A 23,369-nucleotide genomic window follows, 5' to 3' on the forward strand; every position below is an offset into this window, starting at 1 on the left:
TTGCCCCCGGACCCACAGGAGGATCTAAAATATACTTGACTTGATTACAGTAAAGTGTATCATCATTGGGTTATTTTTTTCCTATCTACAGCTTAAAATGTAACACGTAGTATGATATTCAGATGTTATTGTTATTTTCACAATCAAAGACTGTTTCAAATTAAACAATGTTTGATGGAGAAGAAAACAATATGATTATGGACTGTTTAAAGTTCTAAAAATCCAAATTATTATGTTGCAGAAGAAACACAACACACATCAAAAATATTTTAAAAACACAAGTACTGGAAGATAATTTAGTGGGCTGTCTGCTGTTGTCCCATAGGTCAAAAATAAATCTACAACTCAAGTCACTTGCTGGAAAACTTTCTTTCAAAGGAGGTTGCACTTTATAGACGATGAAGAGTAAAACAATGCTTTGTCAATATTTCAAATGGCTGGAGCTTTAATATGCAGGGGTGTGAGCAAGAGAAAATTGTGTGAATGGGTAGACATGTGAGCTGCACCTCAACATGGGTGGAAATTTAGGACTGAATACGTTTCCACAGTTACAGGCACCTTGGCCCTTCTATAAGCAACTTTCGGCAATGAAGTGCAATAATGATGACAAACACCTATGATTTTGAGCTGCAAAAAGTGAACCAAAATGAAGTTTTGTGTAACCAATAAATTCTGTGGTTTTGTTGTGACAAGGCAATCAACACACCCTTATGGGTTCCTGGCTTAATGTTTGGAAGAAGACAACATAACAATAGGGAAAGGTAGCATGATTATTACAAACAATACAGGAAAACATACAAATGTGTTATTTGTAGATTTATAGCATACGGCATTCCTTAGGACTGAGACATGGAAATGGGGACATTGACAGACGTAGAGTTAGGCATACTTATGTTGGTGGACAGTATACCTCCTGCAGTTTCTTTTATTTTTAATGGATTCCCTGGTGATTTAAAAAAAACTGAGTAGCTGTCAAAACAATTTTAGGAATGTCACAATAATGAGCTGCCTGCCTCCATAGCCAAGTAGTCAGCACACCTGATTCTCATGCTGAGGACTTGGGTTTGATTCCCACGACTGCCCACAATTTTTCCAGGGAGGGAGGACTGGAACACACCAACAGAGGAGCTACCTGTATGAGTAGTAGTGATGCCAAAGTCTGAAAGTCAACAATGACCAGGAGAGTGGTATGATACCATACCCCGTGGCAGAGGAGGATATGGCAGCCAGTCAACATTGCATGGTATTCGGGGTCTGATTGCAGAATTGTTTCCCATTTCAGCACTAGTGATCTCTGCCTGGAGCAGGCAGGTAATGAAAGAAATGAGTGCCGGTTGGGGGAGAGGGAGAATGACTTACTAGTTTACGAGACGGAACCAGAGTGTGGCAGTGCTGGTGCTCTACTGTTGCAACATTTGTTGTGTCAGCTATGACGGAACCCTCTCCCATGTCTGACGCAAAAGCTGCCACCTCGCCCCAGAAGCCTGACAGCCTGTGGCCTGGGAAACTTCAAAAGATTGTGCCTCGCTTTAAAACTCGTCCAAAGACGGGGAGGGGGGGGGGGGTCATACTGTAGAGCTTTATGACACACCTCCTTATCTGGAGCCACCCAAATGATTGCATCCATAATCATCTCATCTGCATATGATTCCTAAACCACCAGAGACCCAAAATGACATTTCCTACTATGTCCCTGCAGTTCAACTGACCCTGTGCACTATGACTGGTTAGGCTGTTTATGACACGGATAAAATTCCACATGAGATCCGGCAATGTCAGTGAAAGTATGTAGTTAACAAATAACAATATTATGGAAAGGATAGTTGCTACTCACCATATAGCGAAGATGCTGGGTCACAGATAGGCACAACAAAAAGACTGTCACTAAATAAGCTTTCGGCCAATGAGCCCTTTTTCAAAAATAGACAAGACGCACACACTCACACAAACGAAAGTCACACACACCTGACCTGAGTCTCTGGCAGCTGAAACCAGACTACGAGCAGCAGCAGCAGTGGATGAGGGAAGAGACAACTCAATGGGGGTAAGGAGGAGGCTGGGGCGGAGATGGGGAGGTATAGCTGGGTAGGGGTGGGGGATGGTGAAGTGCTGCTGGGGAGCATTACAGGATGAGGTGGAGAGAAGGTAGGGAAACTAGGTGCAGTTAGTAGGTTAGATGGAGGGCGGAGGAGGAGTGGGGTGGGAGTGGAGGGGGGTGGTGGTAGGGGAAAAAGGGGAGAAGTAAAATGACTGGGTGCGTTTGTGGAATAGAGGGCTGTGTAGTGCTGGAATGGGAACAGGGAAGGGACTGGATGGGTGAGGACAATGACTAACGAAGGTTGAGGCCAGGAGGGTTATGGGAAAGTAGGATATATTGCAGGGAGAGTTCCCACCTGCACAGTTCCGAAAAGTTGGTGTTGGTGGGATGGATCCATATTGCATAGGCTGTGAAGCAGTCACTGAAATAAAGAATGTAATGTTGTGCAGCAAGTTCTTCAGCAACACGATGGTCCAATTGTTTCTTGGCCACTGTTTGTTGAAGGTCACTCACCCCCCTATATAAAAGATACAAACCATTTCTTCCATTGATTCTTCACAATTCCTGTTCCTTTACCACATTGTACCCCGCCCTTCACTATTGATGCCACCTCCCTTTACACTAACATCCCTAATGCCCATGGCCTTACCGCTATTCAATACTACCTTTCCCAATGCCTGACAGATTCCAAACCAACAACCTCCTTCCTAGTCACCATGACCAACTATATCCTCACAGTTCTCCTTTGATGGCATTACCTACAAACAAGTCCGCTATGGGCATGTGCATGGCTTCATCCTATGCCAACCTATTCATGGGCCATCTAGAGGAATCCTTCCAAACACCCACAACCCTAAACCTCTTATGTGATTCAGATTCATTGATGACATCTTTGCAATCTGGACTGAGGGTGAGGAGACTCTATCCATGTTCCTCCAGAACCTCAACACCTTCTCCAATATTCGCTTCACCTGGTCCTAATCAACTCAAACACGTCACCTTCCTAGATGTTGAACTCCACCTCAAAAATGGCTACATCAGTATTTCTGTCCATACTAACTTACTAACCACTTGCAATACCTCCACTTTGACAGCTGCCACCTGTTTCTTACCAAGAATTCCCTTCCATACAGCCTAGCCACCCATAGCCATCGCATCTGCAGTGATGAGCAGTCCTTCTTGACATATAATGAGGGTCTCACTGAAGCCTTTACAGACCATAATTATCCTCCCAACCTCGTACAAAAACAAATCTTTCGTCCCTTATCTTTCCAGTCACCCACCACTTCCCAAAGTCTCACCATCCAGCCACAGAGGAGCATTCCCTCGTAACTCAGTATCACCCAGGACTGGAGCAAATGAATTCTCTGCTAGGGTTTTGACTATCTCTTGTCGTGCCCTGAAATGAGAAAAGTCCTGCCCACTATCCTTCCCACCCCTTCCACAGTGGTATTCCGCCATCCACTGAACGTACACAATATACTCGTCCATCCTTACACAACCCCTGCTCCCAATCCCTTACCTCATGGCTCATATCCCTGTAAAAGACCTAGATGCAAGACCTGTCCCATACATCTTCCCACCACCATCTACTCCAGTCTGAAAACATCACCTACCCAACAAAGGCAGGGCTACCTGTGAAACTAATCACATGATCTACAAGCTACGATGCAACCATTGTGCCGAATTCTATGTGAGCATGTAAACCAACAAGCTGTCTGTCCGCATGAATAGCCACCGACAAACTGGGGCCAAGGAACAACTGGACCACCCAGCTGCTGAGCATGAAGGATTTCACAGCCTGTGCCTTCCCACCAATACCAATTTTTCAGAACTGCGCAGGTGGGAACTCTCCCTGCAATATGTCCGATATTCCTGTAATTCGCGTGGCCTCAATCTTTGTCAGTCGTTGTCCTCAACCATCCAGTCCCTTCCCGGTTCCCATTCCTGCACTAAACTGCCATCTATTCCGCCAACGCACCCAGTCTTTTACTACTCCCCTTTTCTGCTACTCCCTCACCACCCTTCTCTCCTCCTGCCCTCTGTCTAACCTACCGACTGCACCTAGCTGCCCTAACCTCTCTCCACCTTGTCCCTGCTGTTGCTCTTGTAGTCTAGCTTCAGCTGCCAGAGACTGTGGACATGTATGTGTTTGTGAGTTGAGTGTGTGTGTGTGTGTGTGTGTGTAGTCTATTTTTTGACAAAGGCCTTGTTGGCCGAATGCGTATTTTGTGAAATCTTTTTGTTGTGCCTATCTGCGACTCAGCATCTCCACTATGTGGCGAGTAGCAACTTCCTTTTCGTAATATTGTTACATTCCATCTTGGATTTTCCATTGTTTGGTTAACAAATAACAATAAATAATTGGTTCCAAGAGAGGGGTCACTTTTGACAAAAGTTTTTACATATTGGGTGAGATCCACGACAGGAAAAGCGATCTGACACCAAATGGATCAGTTATCTGAAATGTTACTAGTGATGCCAGATGTGCTTCTCATATGCCTCCCACTCTTCCTCCATCTCGTCATAAAGCAGGAACAGTGGTAGACGCGTAGTTGACTGCCAGAAGAGCAATGCAGACAATAAGGCTTCCTGACATTTCTGTTCCTCTGTCTGTTGTTGTAGAAATCGCTGTAGCACTGCATCCACAGCCATGCCTGTTAAGGGATCCTGTTAAACATCCATGATTGTTGCCTATTATGTTATAACACAAAATAGAAACATGAGGCATCACCCCCACTACAAATATATTTAACAATCCCATAGGATAAGTTAACAATGGATACACTGCTTTGTATGCAGTGGGACAAAACAAGTACACTAGTGTTTTAGATGATATAGTGAATGGCATGATGCGTGATAACAGACTGAGCCGGGTATCAATTGCATATGTAGACAGCATGAGGCAGGTGGTGCTAGGATGCACCTTTGCAGCTGTCATGCATGGTCAACTGGCCGTGGTGTCTCCCCATGGCAGCCACACTTCCCAATAGTGCACGTGGAGTGACTGCCACGTCGTATGCTTCGGTTGTGTGACAACGGCTGATAATGAACATCTTTGTACATTTGAAATAGAAATCTGCTACTCGGTAGCATTCACTGTTGCACTGCTTTGCCCCAGACACTACAAGATGTTTGGAACCTCATACGCGCACTGTCCACAAGTTGGTCTACAGGTCGCTGCTCAAGCCTTTCCCACTATTCTTCATCTGTCTTCCTGAGGTCATCTAGATGGTGAGGATAGTTGTAGTGACAACAAATTGTAAGTGTCAAAAGTTTCCAAGCTAGGTTCAGCTAGCAGATCCTGTAGTCATTCCATTTGGTTGATTCCTGCCTCCTGAAGTACAGAGTTTTCAAGGTGAGTGTGATGAGCTCATGCATTATCATTCTGAAAGATGAACCCATAGCTGAAATGTTGGCTGTAGGACTTGACAAAAGGTTGATGGGACCTGTCCCAAAGTTACACCACCCTCAAATTACTCTCGAGGGTGGTGAATGGTGTCAAGACATCAGAACATGATAAGAGTCCAAAACAAGCCTTAACCATCTCTCTTCTAAACCCAAGAAATGAATGTCTGAGACATGCACTGACCTCTAGCCACCTCTGCCCTCTTCTATGATAGTCATAAAGTTCCAGACAAATACATGTACATGACTACTGGGCATTTCACAATTAAGTGCGTAGCAGAGGCACGTTCAGGTAATTTCTCTGTTGTTCCACTTTACACCAGTGCATGGAAAAAATGAACACTTAAGTGCAAGATCTGAGTTCTCTTATTTAATTACAATGATCTTTCATCTCTATGTAGGTGGGTGCCAACAAAATATTTTCACATTTGGAGGAGAAAGTTGGTGATTGAAATTTTGTGAAAAGATCATGCCACAACCGAAAACACCTTTGTTTTAAGAACTGTCATCCCAACTTGTGTAACATATCCATGATGCTCTTATTTCCCAATAAAACAAAGTGGACTGCCCTTATATGAACTTTTTTTTATGTCTTCCATCAATGCTATATGATACACACAGCAATACTCCAGTAGAGGGTAGTCAAACAGAGTAGGCAGTCTCTTTATTATACATGTTATACATTCTACATGTTCTGCCAGTAAAATGCAGCCTTCGGTTCGCTTTACCCACATTATGTATGTGATCGTTCCAATTTAATTTATTGATAACTGTAATCCGTAAGTATTTAAATGTATTGACAGCCTCTAGATTTGAGTGAGTTATCATGTAACTCCTCCCATGAGCCATGGACCTTGCCGTTGGTGGGGAGGCTTGCGTGCCTCAGTGATACAGATAGCCGTACCGTAGGTGCAACCACAACGGAGGGGTATCTGTTGAGAGCCAGACAAACGTGTGGTTCCTGAAGAGGGGCAGCAGCCTTTTCAGTAGTTGCAGGGGCAACAGTCTGAATGACTGACTGATCTGGCCTTGTAACACTAACCAAAACGGCCTTACTGTGCTGGTACTGCGAACGGCTGAAAGCAAGGGGAAACTACAGCCTTAATTTTTTCCGAGGGCATGCAGATTTACTGTATGGTTAAATGATGATGGCGTCCTCTTGGGTAAAATATTCCGGAGGAAAAATAGTCCCCCATTCGGATCTCCAGGCGGGGACTACTCAGGAGGACGTCGTTATCAGGAGAAAGAAAACTGGCGTTCAACAGATCGGAGCGTGGAATGTCAGATCCCTTACAGCAAGTAGGTCAGAAAATTTAAAAAGGGAATTGGATAGGTTAAAGTTAGATATAGTGGGAATTAGTGAAATTTGGTGGCAGGAGCAAGACTTTTGGTCAGGTGAACACAGGGTTATAAATACAAAATCAAATAGAGGTAAAGCAGGAGTAGGTTTAATAATGAATAAAAAAAAATAGGAGTGCGGGTAAGCTACTACAAACAGCATAGTGAACGCATTATTGTGGCTAAGACAGACACGAAGCCCATGCCTACTACAGTAGTACAAGTTTATATGCCAAATAGCTCTGCAGAGGAGATGAAGAAATTGATGACATGTATGATGAGACAAAAGAAATTATTCAGGTAGTGAAGGGAGACGAAAATTTAATAGTCTTGGGTGACTGGAAAGGGAGAGGAAAAGGGAGAGAAGGAAACATAGTAGGTGAATATGGATTGAGGTTAAGAAATGAATGAGGAAGCTGTCTGGTAGAATTTTGCACAGAGCATAACTTAATAATAGCTAACACTTGGTTCAAGAATCATAAAAGAAGGATGTATACATGGAAAAATCCTGGAGATACTAGTAGGTATCAGATAAATTATATAATGGTAAGACAGAGATTTAGGAACCAGGTTTTAAATTTTACGACATTTCCAGGGGCAGATGTGGACTCTGACCACAATCTATTGGTTATGAACTATAGATTAAAACTGAAGAAACTGCAAAAAGGTGGGAATTTAAGGAGATAGGACCTGGATAAACTGACTAAACCAGAGGTTGTACAGAGTTTCAGGGATAGCATAAGGGAACAATTTACAGGAATGGGGGAAAGAAATACAGTATAAGAAGAATGGGTAGCTTTGAGGGATGCAGTCCCGAAGGCAGCAGAGGATCAAGTAGCTAAAAAGACGAAGGCTAGTAGAAATCCTTGGGTAACAGAAGAAATATTGAATTTAATTGATGAAAGAAGAAAATATAAAAATGCAGTAAATGAAACAGGTAAAAAGGGAATACAAACGTCTCAAAAATGAGATCGACAAGAAGTGCAAAATGGCTAAGCAGGGATGGCTAGAGGACAAATGTAAGGATGTAGAGGCTTATCTCACGAGGGGTAAGATAGATACTGCCTACAGGAAAATTAAAGAGACCTTTGGAGAAAAGAGAAACACTTGTATGAATATCAAGAGCTCAGATGGAAACCCAGTTCTAAGCAAAGAAGGGAAATCAGAAAGGTTGAAGGAGTATATAGAAGGTCTATACAGGGGCGATGTTCTTGAGGACAATATTATGGAAATGGAAGAGCATGTAGATGAAGATGAAATGGGAGATATGATACTGCGTGAAGAGTTTGACAGAGCACTGAAAGACCTGAGTCGAAACAAGCCTCCGGGAGTGGAGAACATTCCATTAGAACTACTGACGGCCTTAGGAGAGCCAGTCATGACAAAACTCTACCATCTGGTGAGCAAGATGTATGAGACAGGTGAAACGCCCTCAGACCTCAAGAAGAATATAATAATTCCAATCTTAAAGAAAGCAGGTGTTGACAGATGTGAAAATTACCGAATAATAATAATTTAATAAGTCACAGCTGCAAAATACTAATGCAAATTCTTTACAGACTGGTAGAAGCCGACCTCGGGGAAGATCAGTTTGGATTCCGTAGAAATGTTGGAACAGATGAGGCAATACTGACCTTACGACTTATCTTAGGAGAAAGATTAAGGAAAGGCAAACCTACGTTTCTAGCATTTGTAGACTTAGAGAAAGCTTTTGACAATGTTGACTGGAATACTCTCTTCCATATTCTAAAGGTGGCAGGGGTAAAATACAGGGAGCGAAAGGCTATTTACAATTTGTACAGAAACCAGATGGCAGTTATAAGAGTCGAGGGACACGAAAGGGAAGCAGTGGTTGGGAAGAGAGTGAAACAGGATTGTAGCCTCTCCCCGATGTTATTCAATCTGTATATTGAGCAAGCTGTAAAGGAAACAAAAGAAAAATTTGGTGTAGGTATTAAAATCCATGGAGAAGAAATAAAAACTTTGAGGTTCGCCGATGACATTGTAATTCTGTCAGAGACAGCAAAGGACTTGGAAGAACAGTTGAACGGAATGGACAGTGTCTTGAAAGGAGGATATAAGATGAACATCAACAAAAGCAAAACGAGGATAATGGAATGTAGTCGAGTTAACTCGGGTGAAACTGAGGAAATTAGATTAGGAAATAAGGCACTTAAAGTAGTAAAGGAGTTTTGCTATTTGGGGAGCAAAATAACTGATGATGGTTGAAGTAGAGAGGATGTAAAATGTAGACTGGCAATGGCAAGGAAAGAGTTTCTGAAGAAGAGAAATTTGTTAACATCGAGTATAGATTTAACTGTCAGGAAGTTGTTTCTGAAAGTATTTGTATGGAGTGTAGCCATGTATGGAAGTGAAACATGGACGATAAATAGTTTGGAGAAGAAGAGAATAGAAGCTTTTGAAATGTGGTGCTACAGAAGAATGCTGAAGATTAGATGGGTAGATCACATAACTAATGAGGAGGTATTGAATAGAATTGGGGAGAAGAGGAGTTTGTGGCACAATTTGACAAGAAGAAGGGACCGGTTGGTAGGATATGTTCTGAGGCATCAGAACACGTGTCACCTGTAGGATAAGGAATCATTTTGGAATTCAGAGAAGCTATAAAATGATAACTGCTCCTTCAAGAACCTCTAAATACAAACGGCTGCATAAACAAATGTACTTTTATTTCTCTTGACTTTTTTATGTTTGTGGATGACTTCTTTTGTCAAGTACCTATAGCAATTTAAGATTTTTGTCTGCGATGATCATCAATAAATAAATTACAAAATATAATATTATCAAGTTAGGGGAAAGATATACAGTGGCTCTCATCATTGTTTATCACAGTCAAATAACAAGGAATGAACTTTCAACTGACAGGTACACCATAACGTTAGGATTCTCTTGGGATTCTATATTTCGGCCTGCTATATGTACAGCTTCACTTATGACTACACCTCAAAAAACTGTTTCATTTGCTGATGATAAAAGCATAATTCTTATTGATTCTGGTAAGGAACCAAATGCTAAAGCAAACAGCATCCTGGAAGGAAGTCAGCTTCTATTTCACAATAAATATGTTGCCACCATGGTATTTACAACAAAAGAAACCACAGCACAGTTACATTTTCCATACACAATAAAACCAGTAGCAATGGTTGGTTGGTTGGTTTGGGGAAGGAGACCAGACAGCGTGGTCATCGGTCTCATCGGATTAGGGAAGGATTGGGAAGGAAGTCGGCCGTGCCCTTTCAGAGGAACCATCCCGGCATTTGCCTGGAGTGATTTAGGGAAATCACGGAAAACCTAAATCAGGGTGGCCGGACGCGGGATTGAACCGTCGTCCTCCCGAATGCGAGTCCAGTGTCTAACCACTGCGCCACCCCGCTCGGTCCAGTAGCAATGTTTTAGTCCATTAGTTAGTTAGTTAGTTTCATGTGTCATGATAAATTGTAATGATGTAGAATGGGGCATTTTGTATTCACATCACAAATTATTATGTAAATATGCGTACAAGTTGAAGGAGCTGTCAAGGAGAAACTTATTCAGTTTATTTTCAAATTTTACTTCACTGACTGTCAGACATTTTATATCACTGTGACAGTGATTAAAAATTTTGATTGCAGCAGTGTGCACCCCATTTTGTGCTAAGACAACTTCAATGTGATGTAATGAATGTCATTTTTTCTTCTGGTATTGCAGTTATGAACATCATTGATCTCTGAGCAGCAGTAGATTATTTACAACAACTTTGCCTTTACAAATGTCTGCTTGTGTCTGTGTATGTGCGGATGGATATGTGTGTGTGTGCGAGTGTATACCCTCTCCCTTAAAACCCACATCCTTTCGTCTTTCCCTCTCCTTCCCTCTTTCCTGATGAAGCAACGGTTTATTGTGAAAGCTTGAATTTTGTGTGTATGTTTGTGTGTCTATCGACCTGCCAGCGCTTTTGTTTGGTAAGTCTCATCATCTTTGTTTTTAGATGTATTTTTCCCAAATGGCTGGCTCTGAGCACTATGGGACTTAACATCTATGGTCATCAGTCCCCTAGAACTTAGAACTACTTAAACCTAACTAACCTAAGGACAGCACATAACACCCAGCCATCACGAGGCAGAGAAAATCCCTGACCCCGCCGGGAATCGAACCCGGGAACCCGGGCGTGGGAAGCGAGAACGCTACCGCACGACCACGAGATGCGGGCTATATTTTTCCCACGTGGAATGTTTCCCTCTAATATATTCATATAAAAATATTGTGTTGCACCATGGTTTATTATTCTTGAATGTGTTTAATTATTATTCATTTACTGTACCGAGATGTTTAGTGATTGTCAGGCAATATAGAGTGGTTTTTTGGACTGTGTGTGTTCCAGAAAAGCTCTGCAGCAATTTCTACCAAACTTATCTACATATACATTACTGTCTACCTGAAAAAAGGTACCCTAAGAGAAACACTGCTCCCTTCTCAGAAGAAGTAAGAGTTGATGTGACATGCAAAAATAATTAAAAACCAATATTAGAAGCTAATCTGTAATTTTCAGGTACTTAGTCTCAATAATGGCATACATGTACAATTTAACTGAATGGTGTGAACAGTATTTCATGGAAGCTTTTAGAAGGAACTAAATGCAAACAAAATAATTTTCCTATTCTTTTCTGATTTGAGAAAGAGGGATAAATAAGTAATCACAATACTGAGTAATCACTTAATTTGGCAAATAAAATATGATTTGTCCTAAATCTATTTTACAATGTGTAACTGCTGAGTTAACAAACTACTTAAAAATTAACAAATTCATGTATTGACTTTCTCTCTACTGGATTCAAAACTATGAGGCAATGTTTCGAATATATTTCCCCCTATTTCATGCTCCATCTCTAATTGCCGCAATCAACAGGACGTTGCCTTCAAAAAGGACTGTCAACTGAATAGGAACAAAAACTGTCTTATCAATGTAATGCATCACTATTGCATGGCATTTTTCCAGAGACTGAAATATGCCTTTGTTAAACCCTCTTCAAGAAGGTGGTGTCATATCCAAGCAAAAGAATGCAGAATAGTAATTCAACAACGGTAGTCTGGGGATATTATCCTGACTGGGGAGAAGTTTTGTATTGGGTTCCCCAGGGCTCATTGTTCTTCATATATGTAAAAGATCCTCTGACTAATACACAACCAGCAGAATTCCTTCTTTTTACATTACTGCTGTTGTTGTTGTTGTGGTCTTTAGCACAAAGACTGCTTTGATGCTACCGTCCATGTTACTCTATCCTGTGCGAACCTCTTCATCTCCGAGTACTACTGGAATCTACATCCTTCGGAGTCCAGGGACATAATTCTGACTTGGGAGAAATTATGTATGGGGTTCCCCAAGGCTCAATCTGAGGTCCACTACTGTTTCGCATATATGTACATGATGTACCATGCAATGTATAACAAGCAGAATTAGTTCTTTTTGCAGATGACACCAGTATTGTAATCATTCCCAGCATACATACAGTTATGGAAGACAGGGTGAAGAAAGTCCTCAAAAGTATCATTGACTGGTTTTCTGCAAATGGTCTCACCCTGAATTTCACATACACATCATAATCAGTTCTGCACCTCTAGGGGTACTGCACCAGTGATAAGTGTAACACAACATGATGATGAAATAAAACACAGGGTGGAAACTTCAAAAGTTCTAGGTGAGAATTTAAATTGGGAAAAAAAATTCCATTTTGGAACTCGCAACTTAGTTCAGCCACATTTGCACTTAGAATCATAGCAAATCAGACAGCAGTGAGTTGACGTACTCTGCTTATTTTCATTCAGTAATGTCATATGGAATAATGTTCTGAGGTAACTCATCTTTAAGAAAGGTCTTCACTGCCCAAAAATTTGCTGTAAGAATAATAAGTAGTGCACATCTGCGATCATCTTGTAGACATCTGTTTAAGGAGTTGGGCACTGTGACTACTGCTTCATAGTATATTTATTCTCTCATGAAGTTTATTGTAAATAATCCACTACAGTCCAAAAAGGACAGTGAGGTACATAATTACAATACTAGAAGAAAAAATGACATGCATTACTCAACATTAAGGATGTATTTAGCACAGAAAGGGGTGCACAATGCTGCAACAAAAATTGTTGACTACTTTACCCAGTGATACAAAATGTCTAACCGACAGCAAGGTAAAATTTGAAAATAAATCGAAAAAGTTTCTCCTTGACAACTCCTCCTATTTTGTAGAAGAATTTCTATGTTTGTAATGTGTAAAAGGTGGTGGGTAGGAATTTCTAACTCAATCTGTACATCTTGTTTTCATTTCGAGGGGGGGGGGGGGGGGCAGAATGGTGTTGTTTAGAGTACAAATTAATTTGCAACATGAATGTAAAATGACTTATTCCACATCATGACGATTTATTGTGCAAAATGATCCATGGAACATGAAAGTAACTAACTAACTCATCATAAGTAGCAACAGCTGTAACAGCTAATGCAACAAACAGTGTGATACTCTCAAACGTAAAGTACACACACACACACACACACACACACACACACACACACACACACACACACACACACACACACTCGCTCGCTCAGAGAGGTTTTTTTGTACTCACGTCTCTCTCATCAGTCACCACACTTTTTATTTTCATATTTTCTCTATGTTGGGCCTCGTCCTTTTATTTATAATTTTCACCGACGTAACTGACTTACTGGCACTTATTTCATCTCGCCTATAAATGTTTTCTCTCCCCCCCCTCCCCCCAATGTGGCACCTTCTCTTTTTCCTTCTCTCTGTCAATATGCAAATAATTTATTTTTCACTGATATTATTTGTGGTCGTATATATCTCTGCAAGTGAATCTCTTGCATTCTTATCATTACAATAATAAGCATTTATTGTCTTCTGCCTTGCACTCTCTAAATTTAAGAGTTCCTAATCTTTCATTAATGTATACTTTGACTGATTCGACATTTCTGAAGCTTCTCCTTCTTGTTGGGATCTATAATAAATAAAGAATGGATAATTCCATAGTTTTTCATTTTTATTACAGATCATATCCCTGGTATATGACAAACATCTTATCTTGACTGTCCACATCGCCTGGTGGATTACTTAACAGACCCGAATCTTTCTTCTATTTTTTTCTGGAGGCCTACTCTTAAAAAAAAAAAAAGTTTTGTTATAAATTATCTGATGTCCAAACCTAGTCAACAATTATACTCATTATTAACAACATCTAAGATTATCACTGCCTTACAAACGAATTTGTTCTATTCTTCAAAAATAATTGAGTCAAACTTGGATTAACCATTTCCCTTTAGTCACAGTAATACACAGTACAGAGGTTTGGTGGTGTAATATAGGCAACATAATTAACACAGGGCACTCATTCAATTATTCTACATCATAAACTAGGTTTACAATCTTGTTCCATGGGCAGTGTAAAGAAATTTAAGATTTATGGTGGATAGCTTGTGCCATAAATTGAAGGTGAAACTTATCAACATTATACAATTAAAACTACATGTCAAGTTATGTATAGGAGTCTTTATGCAAGTTTACACAAAGAGTTCAGAAACAACGAGTGTTACACGCAACAGAGCGTCAGTAGCAAAAAGACCAGCTGCTATTCTACCTTCACTAAAAGGATAAACTCAATCACCCTAAAAATGGTTTACGTGAAAACGCTATTACTACTAACGGTGGTTTTGGTATTTTCAGACTACATACTCTATAAAATTCATCTCCTACTGTTTCAGCATGCGTACATCATTGCAGTAGTTTTCTACGCAATATACATGCACTTTTTTTAAACCATTCTGCTTTTTTTAGGCTTCTAAAAACGAAACAGACTACTAACTGATACGTATAAATGATGTGAAATCCATACATTAATAAAAAATACTGAATTAACTCTTCCCATTAACGAATAACTGAACAGATAATAAAAAAAACAGAAGAGGAGCTCGTTGCCTACAAGAATATAAACGCTTTCAATACGACTTTCACGATAAACTAACCATAACCGAAAAATCACTTAAGGTAGTTTCGTCTGTGAGAATGATCTCCAAATGCGTTTTCATAAACGTGTAACGCAAATTTCGCATTTTATCCCACAAATGACATAAAATTTAAATGCTCCACAACGAAGTAGTCATTTACATTGCTACTTCTTCTAGTAGTCGCACCACAAATATTCTGTAACGTTATCAGCTATTCTTGGACTCTGTCGAATGCATTGTTACTACTTGAAACAGTTAATAATAATTTGGACACATTAATTGTTTTTGCTATTTTCCCCCCCTTTCACCAGCAACGCATACGTGCGCTTTTTTTTCAATATATAGTAACATGTAAATCCGTAACGACAATTTCTACGGGGTTTGTGGCATTATGGTCGTATTTTAAACCCTCGTTTAGCTCATAAAATATTTTCTCTCTTTCTCTATCCATTTTCGTATTTTACTTATCATAGATGACAGACATCTCCGATTACAATCAAGATGCAACATCGGAACCTGATTTTACACAGCGTACAATTAACACCGTGGAATATTAATATTAAAATGGAAACCAGCATTAAATACTAGCAATGACCTCTGAAACAGCTTCATGGGGCAATAAAAAATGATGTTTTGAAATTAACGTTAATTATATATCTTTCACGTTAAACGATGCAGGCTTACACATACATCTACGCCTAGCATGGAACAAAGACTTCCTCACAATTGCGTCGTGATAGTGTAAAAAGAATAAATCAGGAAGCAGAACAAGGTTGTATTAATAATCAATAGGACTCTAAATTAAATTTTTAGCTAATAAAATAAAAATAAGAAACTTACAATATTTGTAACAACACGAACAAATAAACTAAACACGTGTTCCAATGTTCGCGGTAGCAAAGATTTTGACAAGGCACTCCAAAGTCTCGCTTTAACGTAAAATGTTCCTCCGTCGAGGTTGGCGCTAATGCCGGCGTATTGCTGTTTTGAAGAGGGGTGATGTTTATGAACTGAATTCGGCGTGCGGTTCGTACGTGAAGTGCGCGTCGTTTTGAAGTGGTGAACGTAAAGCCAACTACGAGCTTTAACCTTGTGAAAAGTGAACATTTTACGTAGTTTTGTGTATTTTGTGAGAGAAAGAAATGGAAAATAACGATGGTAAGCCTTCGATGATGCGTTCTTATTAATTTTGGAAGATCTATTATACTATATGTGGAAGATTGGGAAGAATCATTTGTTAACAAATTGTGCCTAATTTTATTGATGGATATTAACGTCACCTGGAAACTTTCTGTTTTGGTGCTGCTATACAAAACATTTTTGCCTCATAGAAGTTCCGTGGGGGCATTTGCTTTGCGATGTTGTAGATTACTGACATCCCGGAGCTCATCAGAACCCTTGCCACTCTTTCTCTTACCCATTGCGTACCCTTAACACGTCAGTTATAGTAGTTAATACAATCATCCTTTTTTCATATTCTTTTTAATAGGAGTTGCTGGCGAGCAGAGCAGGGCACTTACAGTGATACGTTTCACGAATAGGCTACTGTGTTTTTCACGTTAGAGTTTGAATGTGCTACGTACTTATGTTTGTATGTCACTTTTATAGCGCAGCAGGAATCATTAAGAAAATGACAACAGTCTAACTATTTGGAAATTCTGTTATGAATCTACTGTAAACGTTAACGTCACACATTTGTAATTGCTGCCATAGTGCCTCAGTTCCAAGTGCCGTTCATAATATCTGTAATTGTTCTCCAGGTAGATGTTCCTTATATCCTCAAAACTACCACAAAACTAAATTGACATTGTACTACAAAAAATACTTTAATAATTTAGCATACAAGCCCCCAGATAATTGAAGCCCTTACCAATGTATCATTTGACATCAAGTGAACTAGTTTCAGGCATGCTCCACCCCCCCCCCCCCCCCCTCAAACGTTTCGGAATATAATGAATGTTTTTGAGTTGGTTCAACAATGCTTTGGATTGATGTGTACAAAATTTCAGCTCTTATCTCCTATAGTTCCATTTCTACAGCCTCTCATAGATAGGTGTCCTAAGTTTGTATCATCTACAAGCATGCAGAAGTGCAAACTCTGAATAACTTTTATGAAAGGTAGTCTCAACTGAAAAGCCTCTGATTTTGTATACTTAAACAACTTTTTGTGCAAAAACAACTTTTTGTGCCTAGGCCTATAAGAATATGTTACTGACAGGATTTTTAAATATATCTTTTGAAAACTGTACTTGGAAAAATGGCAGAAAATTAATTTTGTGTGTTTGAGACCATCTTCAAATAAATCAAACTTTTTATGGATGGTTCAGTCAAGAATGGGTAATATAAAAATCCTCTATGCCATTTACTTTTGCTTTTTGTACAGCAGCTTTTATTCTTCTGTATGAAAATTATGGACTTGCAAAAATGATGGAAATGCTTCAGTGCCAAATTTTGCAATCTTTGGGAACTTTATCACAACTGTAGGCCTATGGTCTTCAGTGTTAATAATATATCTCGAAAGAGTATTATTTAATCCTCAGAACTATATAGTTCAATTTTAAATCTGTGCTTGCTTATGGATGGAAAAGTGTTAGGCCTATTCGAAGCTACTATCTTCATACACGATGTATACACTAGAATATGACATAAGTGAGTAAGCAGAAAGTGATATAAGTGAAAACTGGTTTTATTTCTACAAAAATAAAAGTGTAGTAATGTGAAAAGGAACTCCAAGCAATAAGTAGGAATAAACAAACAAACAAACATCAATATTGCATTGGGATGAGGTAACTACCAAAAGTTTTCATAAATTCATCCTGGACCCTAGGTCGTAAGCTTCATCACATTATTATAGCAGAGTCAGCTTAAGCCAGTTAAAGAAATGTCGTTGTTGGACATATAGGTTTTGACACTGTATTTGGACTTAACAGACAATGTCCCAGTTTGTTCACACCATAATGCCCTGCTGATGGCAAAATTTCAGTTTCTGCAAAATACTTGTTGTAATCCATTTGGGAAAAACAAATATAAAGCTAACAATAATTTACAGCCATTTGCCATTTCTCATATGGCTCATTCCACATCCAATCAACAAATGAAACCATCGTTTTCAACCTTACCCTCTTGGATTTAAATGAAATTAAGTACTCATAAATAGTACCACAAATTAATTTTTTCACATTTTTCTGATAAAAAGTTACTGAGTAATGGACTTTTCAAAAATTGAAAACATGAGAAATTTTTGACTCGCGGAACAATGTTGTTTTCTTTATAACTCGTGTTCTAATTAAGCTAGAACAATAAAATCTACTTCATTGGAAAGCTCTTTTAAAGAGCTTTTATATGATACCAAACATCATTAGTTTAATATATAGATACAGATTGTTTATAAAAACAACATTGTTGAATTTATCGAATTTTGAAAAACTGTATTTTTAAAATTCTCAAAAAAATATATGTGAAAGATACACTTTACATCTACATATTCGGAGAGTTTCAACTTGGGATGAGCATGGGATCACTATCAAAAGCAATTTTATGTTTACCATGATTCTCCAAAATCACAGTCACATAGGTGAATTTCTATTATTTTGCTACACATGAAAATATTACAGTGTTAGATTTTTTTACATGGTCCACAAATTGTACATTTGAAACGAATAACTGCTTATTAAACTTTAGTGCTAACTATTTATTAATAGCTGTAAAACCATGGGGGGGGGGAGGAAGGTATCTCTCATTTTAAAGATTTTATATAAAATGATTCTTTGGTGTTACTATCTGCAATCTATTCAGTATTTATCTCTGGTTAATATTGTCAGCAATTTTCACCTATTGTTGAAAGTGACCCGCACATTCCTTTGTTGTGAGGCAGCTGTAGTGAAATTATGTGATTAACTCTGAAATGTGTTTTGAATCTAGCTTGAAGGTACTTTTGTACAAACCTCACAAGAGTCTGTAAGTTTGTATGCCTACAACCAGTTAATGTTTGCATGCTATTAACATAATGAAATATATTTTACAGGAAGTGAAAGAATAGAGAAGTGGTATTGTGTTGTATTCAACATAGAAAACTGGGGCATTCAACTTCAGAAACATTTTTTAAAATTAGTTTGTTCCTTGAGAAATATAAAATGCCTAAAATTTCAGCTTTGCGCTGTAACCCACTTAATGAAAAGGGCCACAATAACCACAGGAAAAACTTATGGCCTGTTTCACAATGGATGATAGCAAGAAAATCTTTCTTAACTTTAAATCAAAAAGTGTGTGACAACTGCCTTAAAAAAATTGCACGAGTAGAAATTTGTGATACGTCTAGCACAGAAAATGAGGATGATCTACTGTATTCTGTGGTGAAACAAGAAAGTGAAAAGGTTTTATGTGATAGTGACGTACAAGACATTGCAGCAAGTGAGGCCTTAGAAAGGTTGAATGCTTCTTTGCAGTCCGTTGGTGAATCACCAATTAAGAAGAAACGACTGTTTGAAGCAAAATATCCTAAGGAAAAACTAATTAAATTAACTTCAACAATTCAAACAAAGGTATTATTGCTTCCTTCCGAAAAAGAATAGGTACATGATCATGCAGAATCTGAGATGATGAGTCAGCTGAAAGATAAATTTCGTACATGTACATCTCGAAGTAAACAGATGGAAATTCTTACCATTTTACCTAAAAGCAGGAGCGTTTAGAAGCTTCAAGACGAATTTAATGTAACAAATTACATGGCTCGAAGAGTAAAAGATTTGATGAAGGCCAATGGAATTTTGTTTTCACCAAACCCAAAACCTGGCAAGACTCTTGATCAAGCAACTGCTGATTTTGTTAGAAACTTTTATTGTTCTGATGAGATAAGCAGGGCAATGCCGGGGAAAAAATATTTTGTGCTTGTGAGAGATAACGAAGAAAAACTGCAAGTACAAAAACAGCTAGTTTTAAGCAATTTAAAAGAAATTTATGCAAACTTTAAAGACAACCATCCAGAGCTCCACATTGGATTTTCGAAGTTTGCACACCTACATCCTGAAAATTATGTTTTAGCTGGAAGTAGTGCTACACATAGTGTCTGTGTGTGTACTACCCATCAAAACTTCTAACTGATGCTGACTGGATGTAACATTCCTCAGCTGACAAAGGATGAAGATAATCCAATAAAAACTTACAAAGACTGCATTGCAAGAGTTGTATGTAATCCGTCATTACCTGCCTGTCATTTTGGTGGATGTAAATTCTGTCCTGGCCCAGAAACATTTAAGACATATTTACAAGATTTGTTGAGTACTAATGATATTGATAATATAACTTATCAGCAATGGGTATCCTTTGATCACACATCTCTAGAAACAATCATAAAATCATCTGACAACTTTATTTATTTATTTATTTTTTTTTTGATAAATTAAAATCGCTTACACGACATTCATTTTTTGCTATTCAACAATCAACCTTCCAAAAGAGACTGAGAAATGAACTTAAAGGAGGCGAGGTCTTAGCGATCTGTGACTTTTCTGAGAATTACTCCTTTGTCATCCAGGACGAAGTTCAAGGCTATCACTGGACAAACATGCAAGCAACGATTCATCCCATTGTTGCTTATTACAAGGATGAGAACAAACTCGAGCACTCAAGTCTTGTAATGATATCAGAATGCCTAACACATGACACTGTTGCTGTGCATTTCTTCCAGTCGTACTTGATGGACTTCCTGACTGTTAAATTCGGAAAACCAAGAAAAATATATTATTTCTCTGATGGAGCAGCAGCTCATTATAAAAATAGGAAGAACTTTATCAACCTGTGCCATCATGAAGAAGATTTCCAAACTGAAGCTGAATGGCATTTTTCAGCCACCTCACATGGGAAGAGAGCTAGTGATGGTGTTGGTGGAACAGTTAAACGACTTGCAGCTCAAGCAACTATGCAAAGTCCATACAGTGATCAAATAATGATACCAAAACAACTTTATATGTTTGCCAAGGATAACATAGAAGGAATGAACTTCAAGTATGCTACTAAAGAAGGTCACAAAAATGAAGAAATGAAACTTATGAAGAGATTTGAGAAATGCTGCAAAATTGTAAGGACACAAAAACTTCACCCTTTTATTCCATTTAGCAAGGACAAAATAATAACAAAAGTGTATTCAGACTCTGATGATAGTAAAATTGAAATGGTGACAGTTTGACAGTGATACAGTACTGTTCAAAGACATAAAAGGATATGTTGCTTGTGTTTATAATGGACACTGGTGGTTAACTTGAAAAAAATCACGAGAAGGATGAAATCACAGTTAGTTTCTTACATCCACATGGACCATCACCATCTTTTACATTTCCGAGTCATCCAGACATTCTTTCTATAAGCAATAGGGAAGTAGTGGCAATCGTGAACCCTGAAACTGCTACAGGTCGAACATATAAGTTATCCAGTGCAGAAATGTTGATGTGCAACAGACTGATTAGTTCGAAGTATGAAGAAATGCACTAATAGGATGCCTATTTGTAAATAATAGTAGTTACTAACTGAATTTAGGTCTGATCTCAGGTATTCATTTTTCTGTGTTTTTTACTTTTTTTTTAAGTTTTCATTTTGTATTTATTAATTACAGAAGCATAAAACATATGTTCTTTTGTCAATTATAAGTTATTTTTAATTTCCACATTTTACAACAACGTACAGCTGGTGAGAAGTAGGCCTAATATCTAAGATAATTTAGTTTTTAGGAATTTTTAAAGCACCACCCTTAACATAAAATTGCTTTTGATAGTGATCCCATGCTCATCCCAAGTTGAAACTTTCAGAATATGTAGATGTAAAGTGTATCTTTCACATATATTTTTTTGGGAATTTTAAAAATACAGTTTTTCAAAATACGATAAATTCAACAATGTTGTTTTTATAAACAATCTGTATCTATATATTAAACTAATGATGTTTGGTATCATATAAAAGCTCTTTAAAAGAGCTTTCCAATGAAGTAAATTTTATTGTTCTAGCTTAATTAGAACATGAGTCGTAAAGAAAACAACATTGTTCCGCGAGTCAAAATTTTGTCATCTTTTCAATTTTTGAAGGTCCATTACTCGGTAACTTTTTGTCAGAAAAATGTGAAAAAATTAATTTGTGTCATGATTTATGAGTAGTATATGCATACTTAATTTCAAAAAAAATCTGAGGGGGTCAGGTTGTAGCACTTGTTGATTTGACATGGAATTGCCCATATTGAGAAGATGAAACAGTTGACCAGTAAAGTTTTCAGGTGTGGCCAAAGGTTTTTTTTTTCTTTTTTTCCAGATTATATGGATGCCATTGACATTTGTTACCTTTAAAGCTTCACCAAATCTGTAAAAGGGATCCTTTGGGTCAGATAAGGTATAAAGGTCAGAGAGCACAATGTTCGATCACCAGAGTTATAGCAGCAGCTGCTAGTGTGCACGCACAAATGGCGAATCAATGCCAGGAATGTAAGGACATGAGCATTTCAATTCTCAGCTAAAAATTAAAGTCGTAGAAAGAAAGTTCAAAATTTGACCCTGGCTCGTAGCATATGGACTACAGAACTCACAGCAAGAGAGTTTGGTGTTTCTGAAAATGATGAACCAGACATGGAAACCGGTGTCTTGGCAGTACCTGCAAGATGGGAGGGTAACTTCGAACAATATTTTTCATCCATAAGCAAGCATGGATTAAAAATTAAACTACACAGCTTTTGAAGATTAAAGAATACTCTTTCTGGATGTAGCTAGAAAAAAATATTAAAGAACATACAACTGAGACAGGTTCCCGGAAATCCCAAAATTTATCACCCAAAACATTTTCATCTTTTTTGCAGCTGCATATATTTTGACACAGAAGGACAGAGGCTACTGTACGCAGAGCATAAGAAGGCAGCATGGCTGAGTGCCATATTACTATTTCTTGGCTGAATCTATCAATCAAATTATGGTTTATTTAAAGATGGGCTCTTAAAGTCACACAGTGAATTTTCTAATATTTTTGAAATATAGCCTTCACCAGATATATTTAAAAATCTAATCAGTAATGTATCGTTATTCAGCACAAAAGTTGTTCAGAAAAGTTATGTAAAACTGGCACTTCAGCATGCATGTAGGTGTTGCAAACTTGGGACCTCTGTCTATGAGAGGGTTTAGAAGTGGAACCAAAGGAGATATTGAACTGAAATTTAATACGTACTTTTGATAGAAGAAGCTGAAATGCTTAACTCTGGTATCAACTGTTCCTTTACAAAGGAAAATCCAGAAGAATTGTCCCAATTTAATCCGCTTGAAATAAGTGTTAGTATCAGTGGCACTGAGAAATGCCTGAAATCATTAAATTGAACAAAGCTCCAGTGCCTGATGGAAACTATCAGATTCTATACTGAATTTGCAGCTGATTAGCCCTTCATCTGATTATAATCTGTCATAGAGCACTTGAACAAAAAAATGTGCCTAGTAGATGGAAGAAAGCACAGTTCACACTGATTTACGAGAAGGGTAGCTGGTAGAAGTGATCAACAAAACTACTGTCCAACATCATTAACACTGATTTGCCATAGAATCTTAGAACATATTC

General features: G+C 38.4%; 2 protein-coding genes across 9 annotated transcripts in view; one reads left to right on the forward strand and one right to left on the reverse strand.

The window, feature by feature from the left end:
* LOC126162070 (uncharacterized) overlaps positions 1 to 15,780 on the reverse strand; it is a 51,588-nt gene extending 35,808 nt beyond the window's left edge. Inside the window, exon 1 of one of the 7 annotated variants that reach the window (XR_007535016.1) lies at positions 15,636 to 15,743. The gene's annotated coding sequence lies outside the window, so the exon portion shown is untranslated. Of the gene's footprint in view, positions 1 to 14,523; positions 14,671 to 14,813; positions 14,931 to 14,955; positions 15,035 to 15,390; positions 15,536 to 15,635 lie in introns of those variants that run through there. The other 6 variants (XM_049918335.1, XM_049918337.1, XM_049918336.1 and 3 more) reach the window with 6 other exon arrangements.
* A 22-nt stretch (positions 15,781 to 15,802) lies between these two features.
* Positions 15,803 to 23,369, forward strand: part of LOC126162069 (nucleoprotein TPR-like) — a 280,494-nt gene continuing 272,927 nt past the window's right edge. For both annotated transcript variants that reach the window (XM_049918330.1, XM_049918331.1), the window contains exon 1: positions 15,803 to 15,953. In XM_049918330.1, coding sequence (XP_049774287.1) covers positions 15,938 to 15,953 — 16 coding nt within the window. In that variant the 5' untranslated portion in view covers positions 15,803 to 15,937. The remainder of the gene's footprint in view (positions 15,954 to 23,369) is intronic.

This window comes from Schistocerca cancellata, chromosome 2, assembly GCF_023864275.1.
Source record: "Schistocerca cancellata isolate TAMUIC-IGC-003103 chromosome 2, iqSchCanc2.1, whole genome shotgun sequence".
In the NCBI taxonomy this organism is placed as follows: Eukaryota; Metazoa; Arthropoda; class Insecta; order Orthoptera; family Acrididae; genus Schistocerca; species Schistocerca cancellata.